Consider the following 17216-nt stretch of genomic DNA (forward strand, 5'->3'; position numbering starts at 1 on the left):
ATCACTATTATATTTTGTGTAGTATTATATGCATTGTGGTTTTAAAATATGAAAAAATATGCCAGACAATTGGAATGCATCAAAGGGCCCTCCCATTATTTTTTCATATTTTTCTGACCCTTGCCAGCTTCTCTATAATTTTCTATGTCTACTCAATTTTCTAAACTCCACGGTAAATTTGCGATTTGGCGTAGTGATATAAGCGAAAGTGGATGGCTGACAAAGCCAAACACTTATATGTTTCTCTTTGTGACTCGGTCCGTACAGAGCTACAGGTATTTCATCTTTTTCTTAATAAAATGACTTTGACTTGAATCAAAACTGACTATTATACTTTCCTTGATCAGAATCTTGATAGTCAGTTTACATTGATCCCAGATGTCTGGACAACAAAGGGTAACACGCACGCCTTTAGTGGTGTATTGGTTGCTTACATCACTCAGAATTGGGAATTCAAGATACAACATCTTACGTTGAAGACCGTGGCATGGCATCATCACGGTAAATGGTTGGCGGAGCCAATCATGACCATTCTAAAGAAGGACAACCTATATCAAAAGATAAGATTGATTCATTATTTTGTTTGTATATTAAAGTTATATTTGACTGACATCCAACGTTATTGTATCACATGCTTGCTCAGGTTACTGACTCAGGCATGAATAACCACACAATGTCCCGAGAAATTCATTCTCAGCTACAGTCTTGTTCAGAATCTTCAAGCTCTCAAGTTCCTTCGGCAGCCAATAGCGATTTCCAAAACTCACCCTCCCAACAGCCTTCCGAATCTGAAAGCCTTGCTGTGATCAATAAGCAATCAGTTAAGCCAACCGCCAAATGGCTAACCAATTACACGTGGGATCCAAAGACCATGCACCACTTCTGTGCGTGCCACAAGCTCGGGCTTGTTGTGAAGCATGGTCTGGCTGCTTTAGGAATCAACGCTCCAGCAAATTTGGCTAACAAGGAGAAAGTATTAGGCCGGTTTCCTGTGGTAGATATCATGCCTGTCATCAAAGAGGAAGATAATGAAGATGAAGCCTTAGGTGATAGACCCATTTAACACAATGACAAAGCAGAACACAATCCACCGGACCACAATGCTGACGAGCTTCCTGATGAGACACCTCATAGTGACTCAGAAGAGGGATCGGAAGGTGGCAATCAAGAAGAAGACAAAGAGACACGCCGTCTGCAAGAATCAATTCAATCAAACCACAAAGGCGGTGCCACAAGGAACACAATGGCTGATCTTTACAAAAATGTGAGTTGATTTCATTTCTCTCCTTTCCTTATTTATATATTTTTGTTCTATAATCTCAATGAATTTTTTTGGTTTTTAAAGTGTCTCACAGTGTGTTGCCGTATGACACAAAGTGCGTCTTGGAGACAAGTGTTTGAGCGCCGCATCAAGGCCAAAGGCCTATCCGTGCGCCCATTGGTTGCTGGATATGGTATAAGATGGAATGCTGACCATGATCCACAATCACGAGCATATGAAGCACGTGAGGTGAGTTGATTAGTGTTTGATGTCTAGAGATAATCAAACCAATTTATCTAACCTTCACTCCAATCTCTCTCCAATCTGTATTTAGGTAATCAATCAGATTCTAAGCAAGGATTTAGAAAAATACCACTCCACCAACAGGCGCCAAGGTACCGATGTGAAGAAAGTGGCATATTTCCATGATATTACGTTTGATGGTGGTGATTGGGAAGACATCAATGCGCTAAATGAAGAGCTTTTGGTAAGTAATCTGACTTACACTCAAATTACATACAATATCTGATGATTCCTTTTTCTTCTCAATCAGCCTTTCCTTCTACTTACCAAACCATTTGAGGAGGACAGTCCAAACCGGATCAATTGTCATTCCCAAGTACTATGTTCTCCTGGAATCCCTCAAGGTGCGATAAACCTCTTTAGATGAAGATGACCCACCATACCCTATGATCTCGGAAATGGTAGTCTGGTTGGATAAGTATTGGAATGAGGCGCTCAAGTGTGAAGCTCTGGTCTTTGTGACAATTCTAAACCCCTTGTTTCCACATTGATTCTTTGAGAAAACATTTGGTGCTGAAGATGCGCTTTCTGTCGATACTCTTGCAAGATTCACTGTAGCTTTCAATATTCGCAAGACTCAGCATACCAACCTTGATTCTCAACGCATACTCAAACCCAGCACATCGATCTCAAGTAGCAAGGTGTCCTCTGTATACCAACTCTTCAGCAGTGATCTACAGACTGAGCGAGTAGATGAGCTGAAGAGATATCTGGCAGGTGAACATCCTTTGATACCACTGTAAACATCATTCAACTTCCCCAATTTGGCAGAGGAAAATGATTAATAGTACAGTTTTTCATAAAAGAATCTAATAATGCACACCTGGGCCATTTCACCCACACTACATATGTGCAGCAAGCTAAGTCAATAGTTGTCTATCATGTACATACAGGTCTGCTCAGTTTTTTGCCCATCAGAATAAATAAATCACATGTTATACCACATGTAACTTTTTCGACTTTGAAATTTTTTTCCCAAAAATTCACTACATATAATTCTGTAGCTGCTCAGGCAATATTGTTGAAGCTATGTCTTAGTAACAGAAAGTGTGTTACATGCAGTTGAGTTGATGAGATCACACCAAAACATTGAGTCAGTGTATGTAGTCAATCTTTTGGAAGCTTTTTTCAATCTGAAAGAAGTTACAGCATGTATTACATATGAATAACTTGTCCTGATGAGCAGATAACTGAGCAGAACTGTATGTACATGATAACCACATATTCACTGAGCCTGCTACACATATGTAGTGTGGGTGTTATGGCTCAGGTGTGGAGTGATAGACCATTTTATGACAAATCATACTCCCAATCATTTTTCCCTGCCCACTTGGGGAACCCGAATAATGTCTGCAGTGTACCCGTCCTCAAAAAGGGGAAAGGTGGTCAGGATATTGATCCTGAATGCATATTACAATGGTGGAAAGTGAGTTCCTATTTTTGCCTGTTTCCTGAAAACATGCTAATCTGGTTCATGATGTGTTTTAGGACCATGAACACCAATATCCGGTCCTTGCATCAATGGCTCGTGACTACCTCGCGGTCCCGGCTTCCTCTGCAGCTGTAGAGAGGTCCTTTTCAGCTGCTGCTGATGTATGCTCCACCAATCGAGGTCGATTAGCTCCTCAAACTATTGAGAGGAACATTGGTAGCCTCTTGTGGCTTCGTGAAAAGGTGGAATTGTTGGGTGAATGGATGCTTGTAGCCAGCGGGCTAGCAAACAATTTGGCAAAGGGTATAATAAAATAATGCTATTGTTTCTTTTTTTTAAAACTAATTCTTTTCTTTATAAATACATTATTATTGTATGCTTCACCTAAATGTTACTGCTAAGCCGCTAATTAGCGGTTTAGCGCGCAAATTCTCGCTAAGCTAATGACCCTAGCTTAGCGGGTCATTTTTTTGTGCGCTAAGCTAATGCCTTAGCTTTAGCGGTTTTCCGCTAAGCTTAGCGTTAGCGGAATTGGCCTTAGCGGTTTCTAGCTACGCTAAGCCAAGGTGGTGAAAACCCTTAGCTTAGCTTAGCGAGCCACTGTTGCTTGGGGAAATTTCAAAGCCCACATTTTGAATGAGTGAAGTAATGGAAAAGATAACCTAAGATAAAAATGTAGAAATAAGAGCAGCATTTGAAGCTATTTGAGAGCCATCAGTCTTGGTCCAGTTTGGCTTGATTGGTTGTTGATTCTTTGAGCTGCTTTTCAAAAGCTCTGATAAAAGATGGGGTGTTGAATGACTGGACGAAACAGCTGAAAACAGCTGGTATTGAGTAAGATCCTCCATCCGGCATGCAAGAGAATGCTGAACCTCGAGATGGAGGGAATACATATAAAATATGAGTAGCTTTGATGCAATCAAAGGTGCACTTGTCTGGAGACAGATGATCGGGAACCCATTCTCCTAATCTTTTTGACCCTCTTGTCAGTCTTTAAGAGCCAATAACTTGTGTCAGATGCCACCCAACACGTTCGACCTGGGCCAGATGGAAGAAGAAAGCTCCCTTGACCGGTTGACCAAAAGGTTGGCCAATCAAAACGTGTCTAGTCAACTTATGGATGTGCCTTCATCCCTCCAGGGCGATTTGGGCAATTTGGATGGTGCCCCTCCACAGATTGATATCGTCTCAGATATTCCGGAGGCTACCCCCAAACGCAACACTCACAGGGGCAAAAATAGATGCTCACATAGGTGTGAGCGTTGAAATTTTTGTGTTTTCTTCAATGTTTGTTCAATTTTGCTTTCCTTTTCTTTCCCTTTTCTTTCCAATTTCTTTCTGCTCGTCATCTGATTATGTGATCAACAGGAACTGAGCAGACAAACTAAGCCTTCCTCAGGCCTTATTCCTGAGCAAAGAAGTCTGAGGAAGGGCTGATCCATCTGCTCAGTTTATCTCAGCTGCTCAGCTGATCCTGAGCGGCATTCCCTGGTTCAGTAGGCTCCAAGGGACACCACTTGTGATTAGCTTAGGGGCTGAGCTGACCTGAGTATCCTCTTAGCTAATTCTCCGCAGTGTCCCTTGGATAGATCACATAGGGCCAGCCTTGCCTCAGGCTTCATGGCTCCGGAATGAAGCCTGATGCCCATCTGCTCAGTTGACCAAGGCTGCTCAGCTATCCCTCAGTGGCATTCCTGGATCATAAGGATCCAAAGGATTTCACTGCTCATTGGCTGAGGGGCTGCTCATCTAGTCCTGAGGGGCATTCCTGGGAGAAGGATCCAAAGGATGTCACTGAGTATTGGCTGAGGGGCTGCTCAGCTAGTCCTCAGTGGCATTCCTGGGATCAGAAGGATCCAAAGGATGTCACAGAGGACTAGCTGAGGGGCTGATCAGTTGATCTCAGCCCCTCAGTGTGAGCAGCTTTATCCAGGGGACATCACTTAGGATTAGCTGAGCGGCTGAGATAAACTGAGCAGGGGGATGGCTTTTTTTTGAGGTTTCATTCCTTAGCAAGGAAGTCTGGCCCATCAGTGACCCAGCCAGGGGATGATACTGAGTATTTCATGAGCATCTCAAATGGGATGGCCCCTGTGCAGGCCTTCACTAAGAAATGAAGCCTGAGGAAGGTGTAGTTCATGTGCTCATTGTAATTTTGACCAAATTGCTGAGTATTCAGTGACTCATGAGCTGATCCTGAGTACTCATCTGGACTCAGTTATTGCTCATCCAAGATGGAAATGAGCCTTCTCAAGAAATGTTAAGCAAAATGTGAGTAAAACAGGCTGATCACCTGAACACAACCAAAATTGTGAATTGAATGAATCTGAAAGAAAATGAATCTTTTTTGGAGACTTCAAAAAAGTCTACAACGCTCACATACATGTGAGCATCAATTTTGGCCCCTGTGACTGTCCCTCATCTTGCTGAGTTCTCAAGGAAGAAGGCACGTGGTGATGCCATTGATCCAGGTTCTCAGGATCAAATCCAAACCATCCCCAACATCCCTCGATCCAAGAGGATGTCTCGTATGATCCCAGGCAGTGAGGATGATCGTTCCCTCACTGCTCTGCTGACCAAGCTTGTATCCGTTGCCAACACAGCAATACAGCTTCCGGCTAAAGGCCACCTACCGTCCAAAATACAGGTCAATGTCGATTTGTGCGCAGACATTCTTGTCCTCATCAATGCTGCTTACAATCATCATCAGATTGATAATACCAAGAGAATGCTCTTCAGTAAACAGGTGTCTGGCTCTTCATGCTCCCCCAGGGCGGCCACGTTGTTAATGACCCCACCAACAGGCCCTAATACGGCTCCGAATTTCCATATTGACTCGCTTACCGAGAAATTTGAAACACTTAGTGAGAAAGTCTCACTGCCGGTTTTGGCGCTGCCGGCCATCTCAAGCCAGGGTGCTCAGCGACAAGGACCCAGCTCAACTGCCAACTCCTACACAGCTAAAGCTGCAAAGTCACCCCCATCAGGAACTACGGCACAGGCCACAGGCCCAAGTTCAAAACGGAGGCAGACCCCTGTTAAGATATGCTAATCTTACTTAGGTGGTCAAAGATCTATTACCAAATTGGGAAAAGAATCAGGGAGTTGTGAAGAAAGTTGAGTATGTACGGATTTGGTCAAATGTATTGGTTGTGAGGCGCGGTTAGTGAAATTTGGACCAAAGGGGTTAGCTGGTAATGAAATGAATCAAGGGGTGTTGAATGTTTTTTCTTTTGGATATCTTGTCACTCTTGTAGTTTCTTTTCCCCCCTTTCTCTTCTGATTCTTTTGAACAGCGAATATCCGATCAAGGTACCTGAATTCCCGTGACAGTTTTCTAAAGGTGAGCTCCTTCACCTCAAGTCACTATAACTACCTGAAGATACTAACCTATAAGGTTTGATCAGGTCAAGGTAAAAATATAGAAAAGAGATCGACGCGTATTCAGTCTTAGATCTTTAATCTTTTCCTTCCGTAGAATAACGGATATATTTCACCTGAATTCCCGTGACAGTTTTCTAAAGGTGAGCTCCTTCACCTCAAGTCACTATAACTACCTGAAGATACTAACCTATAAGGTTTGATCATAACACAACAATAATATGAAAGAAATGAAAGTTAGATAAATAAGAAAGTGAGTAAGTTCATAAGAACAAGACTAATCTGACCTATAAGGTTTGATCAGGTCAAGATAAAAATATAGAAAAGAGATCGACGTGTATTCAGTCTGAGATCTTTAACTAGCGTCAATACATTTTCAGGTGAAAGTATAATAATAGAATCAATCATATTAGTTAGTAACTGAATTCAGAAAGAGAAAATAGATAAAGAAGAAATGTATATATATATATAGTAGTTGAACTATGTTAAAAGGAGAAATGAGGCGTGAGAAAGTATAAAGGGGTGTGACTTACTCTTTTCCTTCCGTAGAATAACGGATAAGGAAAAGAGCAAGTACGTGTTGGTGAATTTACTTGAGATATAAAGGATGATTAGGGTTTTGGACTTTAAGTTTAATTTGAGAGTTTTATAGTTCAAGTTAAAGTGTACTAAGTATCTGACATGTGTAGTGTTACTTCTACTACCTTTCGTGACAGATGAAACACCAAATAGGAGAGAGACTAAGGTGTCTCTCAACACTCCCCCTGTTTCAGATGTCCATGTATAACATCTAATCCTACTTGATTTCGCAGTTCTCTGAATGGGCTGGGATGTAAGGGTTTTGTCAGTGTGTCGGCAAACATATTTTTATTGCTAATGTGTTGTAGCTTGATGGTTTTCTTCTCGACTTGCTCCCAAATCCAATGGTATTGAACGTCTATATGCTTAGTTCTGGCATGAAAAATCGATTTTTCAGTTAATGAAACCGCTCCAGTGCTATCACTGCATAAGATTGTTGGATTTTTCTGCGGGATAGATACATTTGATAGTAATCCACGTAACCAGACTACCTCTTGTCCGGCTTCTGTGGTTGCTCGATACTCGGCCTCTGTAGATGAAAGTGAGACTGTTTGCTGAAGTCAACTTTTCCAGCTCACTGCAGCGCCGTTGAGTTTAAATAGATATCCGGTTGTTGATCGTCGAGTGCTGGGATCACCGGCCCAGTCGGAATCGGTATGACATTCAGGATAATGCCAGCTTTGGTTACCTTCAATGGCAGTGTTTTGAGGTGAATAAAATAAACCCAGCGATTGGGTTCCCTTGAGGTATCTTAGGAAGTGAATCCCCATTTGCCACGCAAATAGAGATGGTTTAGATAGGTGCTGCGATAGGGCACCGACGGCGTAAGCAATATCAGGTCTTGTACCCTGGGCAATGTACATGAGACTCCCTACAAGACTGTTGTATGGAAGGTTCAACCATTGGAATTCAATCAAGTCGTGGTCACTGGCTTTTGTGATCTTCGTTCCTCCCGGGAAAGGGGTTGAGGATGATTTGCAATCTTCTACGTTGAATTGCTCGAGAACAGTTTGAATAAATCCGGGTTGGCTTAGAGAGTATCCTCCTTCGTCCGTGGAATGAATTTCAATTCCTACTACACAGTGAGCTGGTCCTAGATCTTCCATTCTCCACTTCAGTTTCAATAAGTTTTTAATTTCACCAACCTTGTCTCCTGTGATTGCCATGTCATCGACATGAAGATAAATCAATGTTTCTAATCCGTCATTGTCTTTACCGTACCACAGACAAGCATCGTGAGGATTTTGTATCAATCCAATACTGATAAATTTTTCTTTAACTTCATCACTCCAACATTTGGCTGATTGCTTCAAGCCATAAAGTGCCTTCTTCAACCTAGCTACCTTGCCATTTGCACGCTCTTCATCATACCCTTCTGGTAACTCGAGGTATATCTCCTCCTTGAGACCACTATTGAGAAAAGCAGCTATAGCATCCATCTGCTCAATGGGCCACCCCCTTCCTGCAGCTATTGCTACCATGATACGAAAAGAAGCTAGTCGTCCTGTAGGGGCAGATGTCTCATTAAAGTCAACACCTTTGGTTTGTGTATAACCTTTTGCCACGTATCGAGCCTTGTGCTTTGATATACTTCCATCCGGGTTTAATTTGTATTTGAAGTGCCATCTTCCTCCAACCACTGGTTGATTTTTAGGACGATCTACTATCTCCCATACTCCCATATCCTTAATATTTTGCATCTCCTTGTCACAGGCTGCTTTCCATTGATCGGCGTCACGAGATTTCATAGCCATTTTGTAGCTCTTGGGTTCAGCTCGGGCTTTCATAGCTTCTCGGCATTGGTATACTTTCAATGAGCAGTTTGAATACGACATCTTAGGTACTATGCTTCGCATAGGAAAAGGTTCAATGAGATTTGATTTCCCAGGAGCATATCGTTCAGGAGGCCTGCGATCACGATCAGATCGTCTTGGTTCTATTTGTATTGGAGGATTGATAGTGGTGGGTTGAATTTAGACTTCAGGAATGTTTTCAATCGGGCTTATGTTTGTTTGATCTTCATTTGTATCTGACGGCTCTTCGTTGGGCTTAGGCAGAGGGATTTCTTTTAATAGATCATCTTCATCATCGTCTATTGAATCTCGTAGGATTTCTTGATGGGTAACGTTCTCATTACTTTGATCCACATCTTCAATTTGATCAAGTGGGATGTCCTCGATGAATGTCCAATCAGGATTATTCTCGGCATCCTTCATAAAGGGAAATACAAGAGGCTGAAAAGTCACATCATGACTGACATGGATTTGATTAGTTTCGAGGTCGAGAATCACAAAGTTATGGTTGTCTTCAGTAGCTCCTAATAAAACACCCATACAAGACACTGGCTCAAACTTTCCTCCTCTAATTTCTTTTCTGATGTGTCGGTAGGCCAGACAACCAAATGGTTGAAATCGTTTCACACTGACTTGTCTATTGTTCCAAAGTGAATGGGGAGTTGTTTTAAGATTTAGAGAAGAGGTGATTGTCCGATTCTGTAGCATTACAGAGTATGAAATAGTGTGGTACCAGTATTTAATAGGTACACAGGACTGAACCATCATACATCTCGCTTTGGTATTGATGGTTCTGTTTGATCGTTCCGCCACACCGTTTTCTTCCGGTGTATGTGGTGATGTTACACGAGTGACGATACCCAATTCCTCAAGGTACGGAGTGAGTAATCCATTTATGAACTCCCCTCCTCCATCAAGCGAAAACATCTTTAATCTTTCACCGGTCTGTCTTTCAGCAAAAGCAATATACCGCTTAAAACAATCATACACTGTTTCAGCACTTTTATCTGGTAGTCCAAAAGAGACTCTGTAGCTGCTGTAGTCATCGGTAAAGAGTATGTAGTACTCTTCACGGTTGATGGAAGTCGTTCTAACAATACCACTCAGATCTACGTGGACGTTACCCAGGAATTTAGTGGCTCGTGGTCTAGAGGATGAAAAGGGGAGTCGGTGGTTTTTGGCTAGCGGGCAAACAGGACACTTGGTTATAATTTCAAAGTCTTTTGTAGTGATAGTCTTAGGTAGTACATCATTAAAATAACCCAATCCCCACATCCTTTCCAGATATTTCTCGCTTGGATGACCTAGGGAATAGTGTAATTTAAGAATTGTGAGTTGATTTGTTTTTGATATTGATGACTGATGAGAACTTGGACTGACAGCTGACCGTAATGCTACATACATCATGCTTCCCTCGCCGATGAATCGTCCCACGAAAAGTTCTTTCTTTGCATGGTCGATACAGAAGTTCGGATCCTCAAGGACGGTTGTCACAGCTCCAGCTCTAAGCAATCTTCCACCCGCAATGAGGTTACGAGATAATTCTGGTACGTAAAGACAGTCTTTAAGCTTGATATTTTCTCCTTTGGTATTTAATAAATTTACGTTTCCAATTGAATGAATATCTAAGGTTGCTCCTCCTCCCGCTAGGTTCAGTTTAGCTCCAGGATCATGATTCTCCATGAGAGTAGCGCTTTCAAATAATCCGGCATCGTGGAACATATGATGTGAGGCTCCGGTATCTATTAATGCTACGGAGTCACATTGGGCTCCTATACACGCTAACTGAGGCTGAGCTGTGCAGGAGAATTGTCCATCTAATTTGGTACTGTAACTGACTTCACGATCTTCCAATCTCAGGTTGTTGAAAACTGATTGTAGATCTTCAGAATTGGGATAATCGGGACCATGAACGTTTCGACTGGAAGCTTGATTTTGATGATGACCGTTTTGACCGCGTCCTCGACCCTGAAAACCTCCACGATGACCACCTCTGGATCCTCCTTGGAAACCACCGCGACCACCACGTGGGTACTCTACCCATTCACCAGCATCCTGCTTAGATCATTTCCAGGATTCCATCTTATTTGCGTTATTCGGATGGTGAAAACAATCGGCTTGGTCATGTGGTTTAGTGGGATGGTCTCGACCAATGCACTTATTTCGGCTGCAGGTCTGCCATCTTCCAGTCCGATTTCCTTGACTAGGTTCAGATGTTTCAGCTACTCGGCTAGAGTGTTGTCGACTTGATGAGAACATTTTACGAGTCTGGTAAGTTTTCTTGAGTTCAGTCTCTAAGTTTTGAAATTTTACATGTCCGGCGTCTAGGAGATCGCAGCCTTTCTCGGCCCATTCTCGATTAAGTGACCTAACAAACTGACGCGCTTGTTCTTCTTCAGACATCTCACCGTTTGAACCCAGATATGCATCTACTTTAGCTCTGAATACATCAATATAATCCAACAAGTCTTTCGTGGATCCTTGGGATAGGTCGGTTATTTCGCTTCGGAGCATGAGTTTAACTGATTCGGAATTGCTTATGTGATAGTCGCGAATTGTCTTCCAAAGTAAAGAAGGGGATGATGGTGTCGTCTTAATGCTGTTCTCGAACTTAGAAATCATGGAAATGAATCGGGTGGATTGAGCTGCCTCAATGCTAGCAAGAAGCCAGTAAAAGATCGCTTTCTTGGTAGCAAGGACAATTTTGGCGTCAAGCAGTCCTCCAGCCTCTTCCGAGTCTAAGTAATGATCATACGAAGCAGCCATCAATCCGAAACGAACTCCATCAGACCATGCAACATAATTTGAAGCTGTTAATTTAATTCCAATAATTATTTTGTGAAGAATGGAATTCATCTTCATCGCTTGGCGCTGAGCTGGGGTGTCTGTATCCATAGGTTCGTTTGAAGACATCGCTGGTACTCTAGGCTGTCCGGATGGTATGGTTGTTTGAGACGATTGGGAAGTTTCGGCTGAACTGGAGTGGTCTGACTGATCCTCTATCTGGGAGTTGTTGTGGATTCCGTCGATATCCTCTGAGGACGGGCCTGGAGTCGATGCAGGAGTTGGTAGTTGGGATTCGTCTAAGGTATTGTCCCTCTCTGACATATGGTTTTGTCTTCTATACTAATAACTGAGAGTCGAACTAACTCTCGCTACCATGAAAAGCGAAAATCCAATCAAGGTACCTGAATTCCCGTGACAGTTTTCTAAAGGTGAGCTCCTTCACCTCAAGTCACTATAACTACCTGAAGATACTAACCTACATAGTCAGATCATAACACAACAATAATATGAAAGAAATGAAAGTTAGATAAATAAGAAAGTGAGTAAGTTCATAAGAACAAGACTAATCTGACCTATAAGGTTTGATCAGGTCAAGATAAAAATATAGAAAAGAGATCAACGCGTATTCAGTCTGAGATCTTTAACTAGCGTCAATACATTTTCAGGTGAAAGTATAATAATAGAATCAATCATATTAGTTAGTAACTGAATTCAGAAAGAGAAAATAGATAAAGAAGAAATGTATATATATATATAGTAGTTGAACTATGTTAAAAGGAGAAATGAGGCGTGAGAAAGTATAAAGGGGTGTGACTTACTCTTTTCCTTCCGTAGAATAACGGATAAGGAAAAGAGCAAGTACGTGTTGGTGAATTTACTTGAGATATAAAGGATGATTAGGGTTTTGGACTTTAAGTTTAATTTGAGAGTTTTATAGGTTAAGTTAAAGTGTACTAAGTATCTGACATGTGTAGTGTTACTTCTACTACCTTTCGTGACAGATGAAACACCAAATAGGAGAGAGACTAAGGTGTCTCTCAACATCTTTTCGTGTCAAAAAGAATCAGTGAGCTTTTCCATCTACTCTCATTATCTGAGTTTTCTCAATATTGTTTACTAATATTGTTTCCATACTAGTATTTCATTTTACATATTTTTCTTCTGGGTTCTCTGGAACAACATCCCTACGCGTGCTTTTTGATTTCTGTCGAGCTTGCAGGTATACTACATTTCCTATCTGATCACTCTGATTAAGAGATGTTATCTTTTCTGATCATCTTATTTCTATATTGTCTCTTTTGATTGTTGTTGGTCATAGGTTAGTCTTTTGTTCCTCGACGTAGACCTAGCATTTTGAGAGTTAGTCTCACTAGGAAACCTGTGCCCTCAGGTTAGTCTTTTGTTCCTCAACGTAGACCTAGCATTTTTAGCGTTAGTCTCACTAGGAAACCTGTGCCCTCAGTTCTTTCCGTTCCAGTACTACGCCCAAACCAGCAGATACGTCAGCATCAAGTTGTACTTGGTTTTTCCTAGATTCCGTCGAGAACATTATAACCCCCAAACCTCCAACCCAGAAAAGGTTGACCAACACAACCACCTTGACCCAAACCAACAAAGCAAGAGCTGCTCTAAGCACGCTGTCCGTCACCCAGCTGATTCAAGGCTTCAATAATGCCTTCCGACTTCATAACTTAAAAGTCAGTGAGTCAGCTGAGACCACCATAACAGTGAAGACGGTACAACGTCACCCGTCCAATGACCTAGTGCTGCACCTGGAAAATGCCTCCCATGCTGAGAAAATCAGACAAGTGGAGCAGATCTGGCTTCCTCCAATCACAACGGTGCTTCAAATCAAGCCAGAACACTTCACCGTGCTTGTCCACAGCATAGTTCGACCCAGAGATTGCTAGTCATGTAGAAGAACTAGGTGCCTCTAACCCCGACATCCTACAAGAAGCAATCTTTATAAGGTGGCTTAACCCCAAGCTAAAAGACATCCTGTCTAAACAATATTCTGCACTGCTGATAGGCTTTAATACCAACCCACACGCTGACAAATGTGTCAGAGACAAGGTGTGGTTTGGGAGAGGCCTACACCACGCCAAAGCAGGTAGAGAGCCGCCAAAGCAATGCTACAACTGCAGGAAGTCAGGACACACGGCTCCATCTTGTCCTTCCAAAGTCATGTGTCCCTTCTCACAGCCCCCAGCTACTAGGCTCTGGCAGGCCAGAGATTACCTTGGCTTCATCAAAGATTCATGAAAGATTCAAAAAGATTTCAAACTGACTTCAACACAATATCATATGGGGCCAGCTGTCTGTCCAACCACCAAAATTCCGATGTCATCATATGACGTCATAAATCTGTACATACCTGCTCCTGTATTCACAGATCAAAAATATATAGTCTGTTAAACATTATCATGTAAATTGACTGAGTTATTGAGGTTTAAAAAAAATCACAGATAAAAAATACTATTTTTGTACTATACATAAGACTGGGATCTTGGATATCTCAAATCTTTATCCAGTTGGACAGACAAATGGCCCCACATGATATTGTGTTGAAGTCATTTTGAAATCTTTCTGAATCTCTCATGAATCTTTCATGAATCTTTCATGGAGTCAGTGGTAGGCTCTGGCCTGCCAGAGCCTAGTAGATGGGGGCTGTGTCTGTGGCAAGGAGCATCACACACACACGTGCCCTGAGAAGAGCTCTGCCCCAATGAAATGCACAGCCTGTGTAAGATCATTGACTAGGTTGGACTCAACAAAATCAGTAAAAGGCCTTTTTGATTCCAACAATCAGGACCTTATTCACTCACCATTTCATCCGCAGTGCGCAAAAAGGATTGCTGAGGGATTACCTCCTCACAACCTGAGCGCCTCACCAAAGCTTGTGGTCATCCAAGAAGCCAAAAGTTCTGACATCCAATGTTAGAAAACCTACGGCAAAACTCACCTTACCTGACACCGAGGCAATTCTCCAATTGAATTGACGCCATTCACCAGACACATCAAATTCTCTTTTCAACTCTGACCTCACTAATTTATGTTCGATTTTATCACTGCAAGAGCCAAAGGTAAACAATATTGACTACCTCCCTCAAGAACACGTGAACTGGACCCTCATAAGCCCCACACTGAGTGTGAGAAACTCTAGCGCAAGGCCTAGAGCGTGTTTGCATATTAGAAAAGACCTGAACGCACAAATTAACACCCTTCCTTCAACCTCCAGAGACATTGCATCCTGTACAATAACTTTTGCATCTGGTTTTACACTGCTTGCCTTGAGTGTGTACAATGATGCAACAGTCTTCTCTGGTTTTACAGCTTACACATCCCTCATGAAAAGTCTCCCCCTTGAAATACAACTACTCCCAACAGTAGTCAACACAGACAGTAACTTACATTCAGCAATATGGAATCCACCCCACATCAAGACTCAGGACCAGGATGCGGAAAGGCTGATGGACCTAATGTCAGATTGGGACATGCACCTCCGATCACCATGCGGTATTGCAACTTTTGGGGTAGGCTCACAAACTACACTAGGTATGTCAATTAACCAGGTGTGGGTCAACAATTTGCTAGACGACACCGTACAACAATGTACCATTGACAAAGAGGGCCTCACCAGCCACCTCTCAGAACACCAAGCCATTATCACCACAATCCTCACCTGCGTGAACCCAACTCGGACCGCCTCCACCAAAACAAAAACCAAAAAGAAATGGAAAAGGGTTGAAAAAGTTGCGCTGAAGACCAATGTCCAAGCAAACCTTCCAAAGATTCAACCCCTCACAACATGCAAACTGATTGATGAGTTTGACAACACACTAACTACAACTACCCCCTATTGGTAAGCACAAGAAGTGGTGGAATCCATCACTTCTTGAACCTTTACGAAAGGACACCCTGAGAACCAAAAGGAAGATGAAAAAGACACAACACAAAGAAGACCGCCAAGCCTTCAAAAAGGCCTGCAACAAGTTCAAGGTTGCAGTTGAAAAAGCTAAGGAAAACAATTGGCGTCACTACCTCTCCACCCTCACACACAACACGTTATTTCAGGCCAAGAAGTACACATCAGGAAGACAATCATCACTGGTCATCCACACGCTAATCATGACAGAAGGTTCAACTTGTACGTCAAACACCGAGAAGGCTGATGAACTTTTTGAAGCAACATGTGTGGCAACAGCTCCATGCGACCTCCAGGACACAACACCTCTCACCTTCCCACCTCTGTCTACCAGACCTCTGGGATAGTATCCCTTGGGAAATGTGTCATTCCCAGCGGATCTTATCCCTACGTCCCCTGTAAGATTCAAAGATTTAAAAGACTTGTCTTTTCAAGTCTTTTTTCACACTCTTTCAAGACAGAGTCCATCACAGACCTGTCTGAGCCTCAGACTCGTCTGTCTAAAGCTCAGACTTGTCTGTCCAGGCCACACTCAGACTTGTCTGAAGACCCGCATCCGCAACCTGAAAGGACAAGTCCGTCCCGGTAAGTGCATCTTGACTCTGGAATTCCACTACCGCTCCAGGTCTTCTCGTTTGTCAGCCATTCCGAATTGATTCCTAACTTAACTAAAGTACTAAGCTAGAATTGATTCCAACTTTTTCTTGACCCCTTCTGCCACCTTGTGCAATCCTTTTTGTTACCCCCTACATTAGCACCACAACCTTAACCACCATCATTTTGCCATTGGCTCAACACACAGATCATCAAATCCGAACGTCATTTGGGTATACAACTCACTTGATAACACTTTTCAAACGGATCAATTACCAAACCCAATTTCTGATTTCTGTGAGGTATGTAAGGTTTCAACCCTCACTAAGTCACTTGAAAATTGGATCTGACACCATCTATTTCCATTCGTTTTGATCGGGGTTGGTCTCACACTGTCTCAACTCTCACATCATTAAGAACAACACAGTGGTTTTTGGTTTCCACAAGTTTTATTCAACCCACCTGGTTTGGACTGAAAAAACAAACCAACCGTTGGCATATCGGCTTGGATCCGGATTCTATTTAGGGAAAGCTTCCACTTCATGGACCCAAAGTTTGTACCTCACGGCATCAAATCAATTACGCTCCTCATACAACGTTGGTATTGATCAATATCATGTCCTGTACTCAGAGAAATTGTTTAGATGTCTTTTTAATTTCCTTGATCATCACAATGTTTTAAATGATTTTTATTTGACATGCTGTGAAATAAGATTTTACTTGAGAAACAAACAATGCCCATCCAGCTTTAAGAATTGAATGAGCTGAGATATTACTAGAAGGTTGTAAGTAGTGTTTTAAGGATTTTATGGCCAGGTCAGAGACGTACGAGACTCTTCTTTGATTTTGATGTGGGGGACCAAAGACTTCTCAGCATGATTGATATTGGACAGGAGGTGAAAAAGGGCTATTTAGTCAACATGAGCAAATAGCACACAAAGAACCCAAAAAAGATAAAGCTTATTCTTCGTGTGATTTGATGAATCATTGTAAATGTAGAACCTCTTGAGATAAAGGCTGGCTTGCATGGGTAAGTACATGGAGTGAGTGATGCAGCAGATAGTGTGATTTGATTATTCCAAAATAATCAAATGTGAGCAAGCGCACATTTCAAATAAAAGAGAACAGAGGCAAAAGACAAAGGCAAAAAAGGATGGAAAA

The 17216-nt window shown here is 42.2% G+C and overlaps 1 protein-coding gene across 1 annotated transcript; it reads right to left on the reverse strand.

Moving 5' to 3' along the window:
* Nucleotides 1–10813: 10813 nt before the first annotated feature.
* Nucleotides 10814–11662, reverse strand: MELLADRAFT_111935 (uncharacterized protein; the record flags this gene model as incomplete). The annotated part of the gene is made up of 1 exon (XM_007416323.1): nucleotides 10814–11662. One exon carries the CDS (start codon nucleotides 11660–11662, stop codon nucleotides 10814–10816), a length of 849 nt encoding a protein of 282 aa, XP_007416385.1.
* Nucleotides 11663–17216: the final 5554 nt, after the last annotated feature.

Source organism: Melampsora larici-populina (assembly GCF_000204055.1).
Source record: "Melampsora larici-populina 98AG31 unplaced genomic scaffold MELLAscaffold_59, whole genome shotgun sequence".
In the NCBI taxonomy this organism is placed as follows: Eukaryota; Fungi; Basidiomycota; class Pucciniomycetes; order Pucciniales; family Melampsoraceae; genus Melampsora; species Melampsora laricis-populina.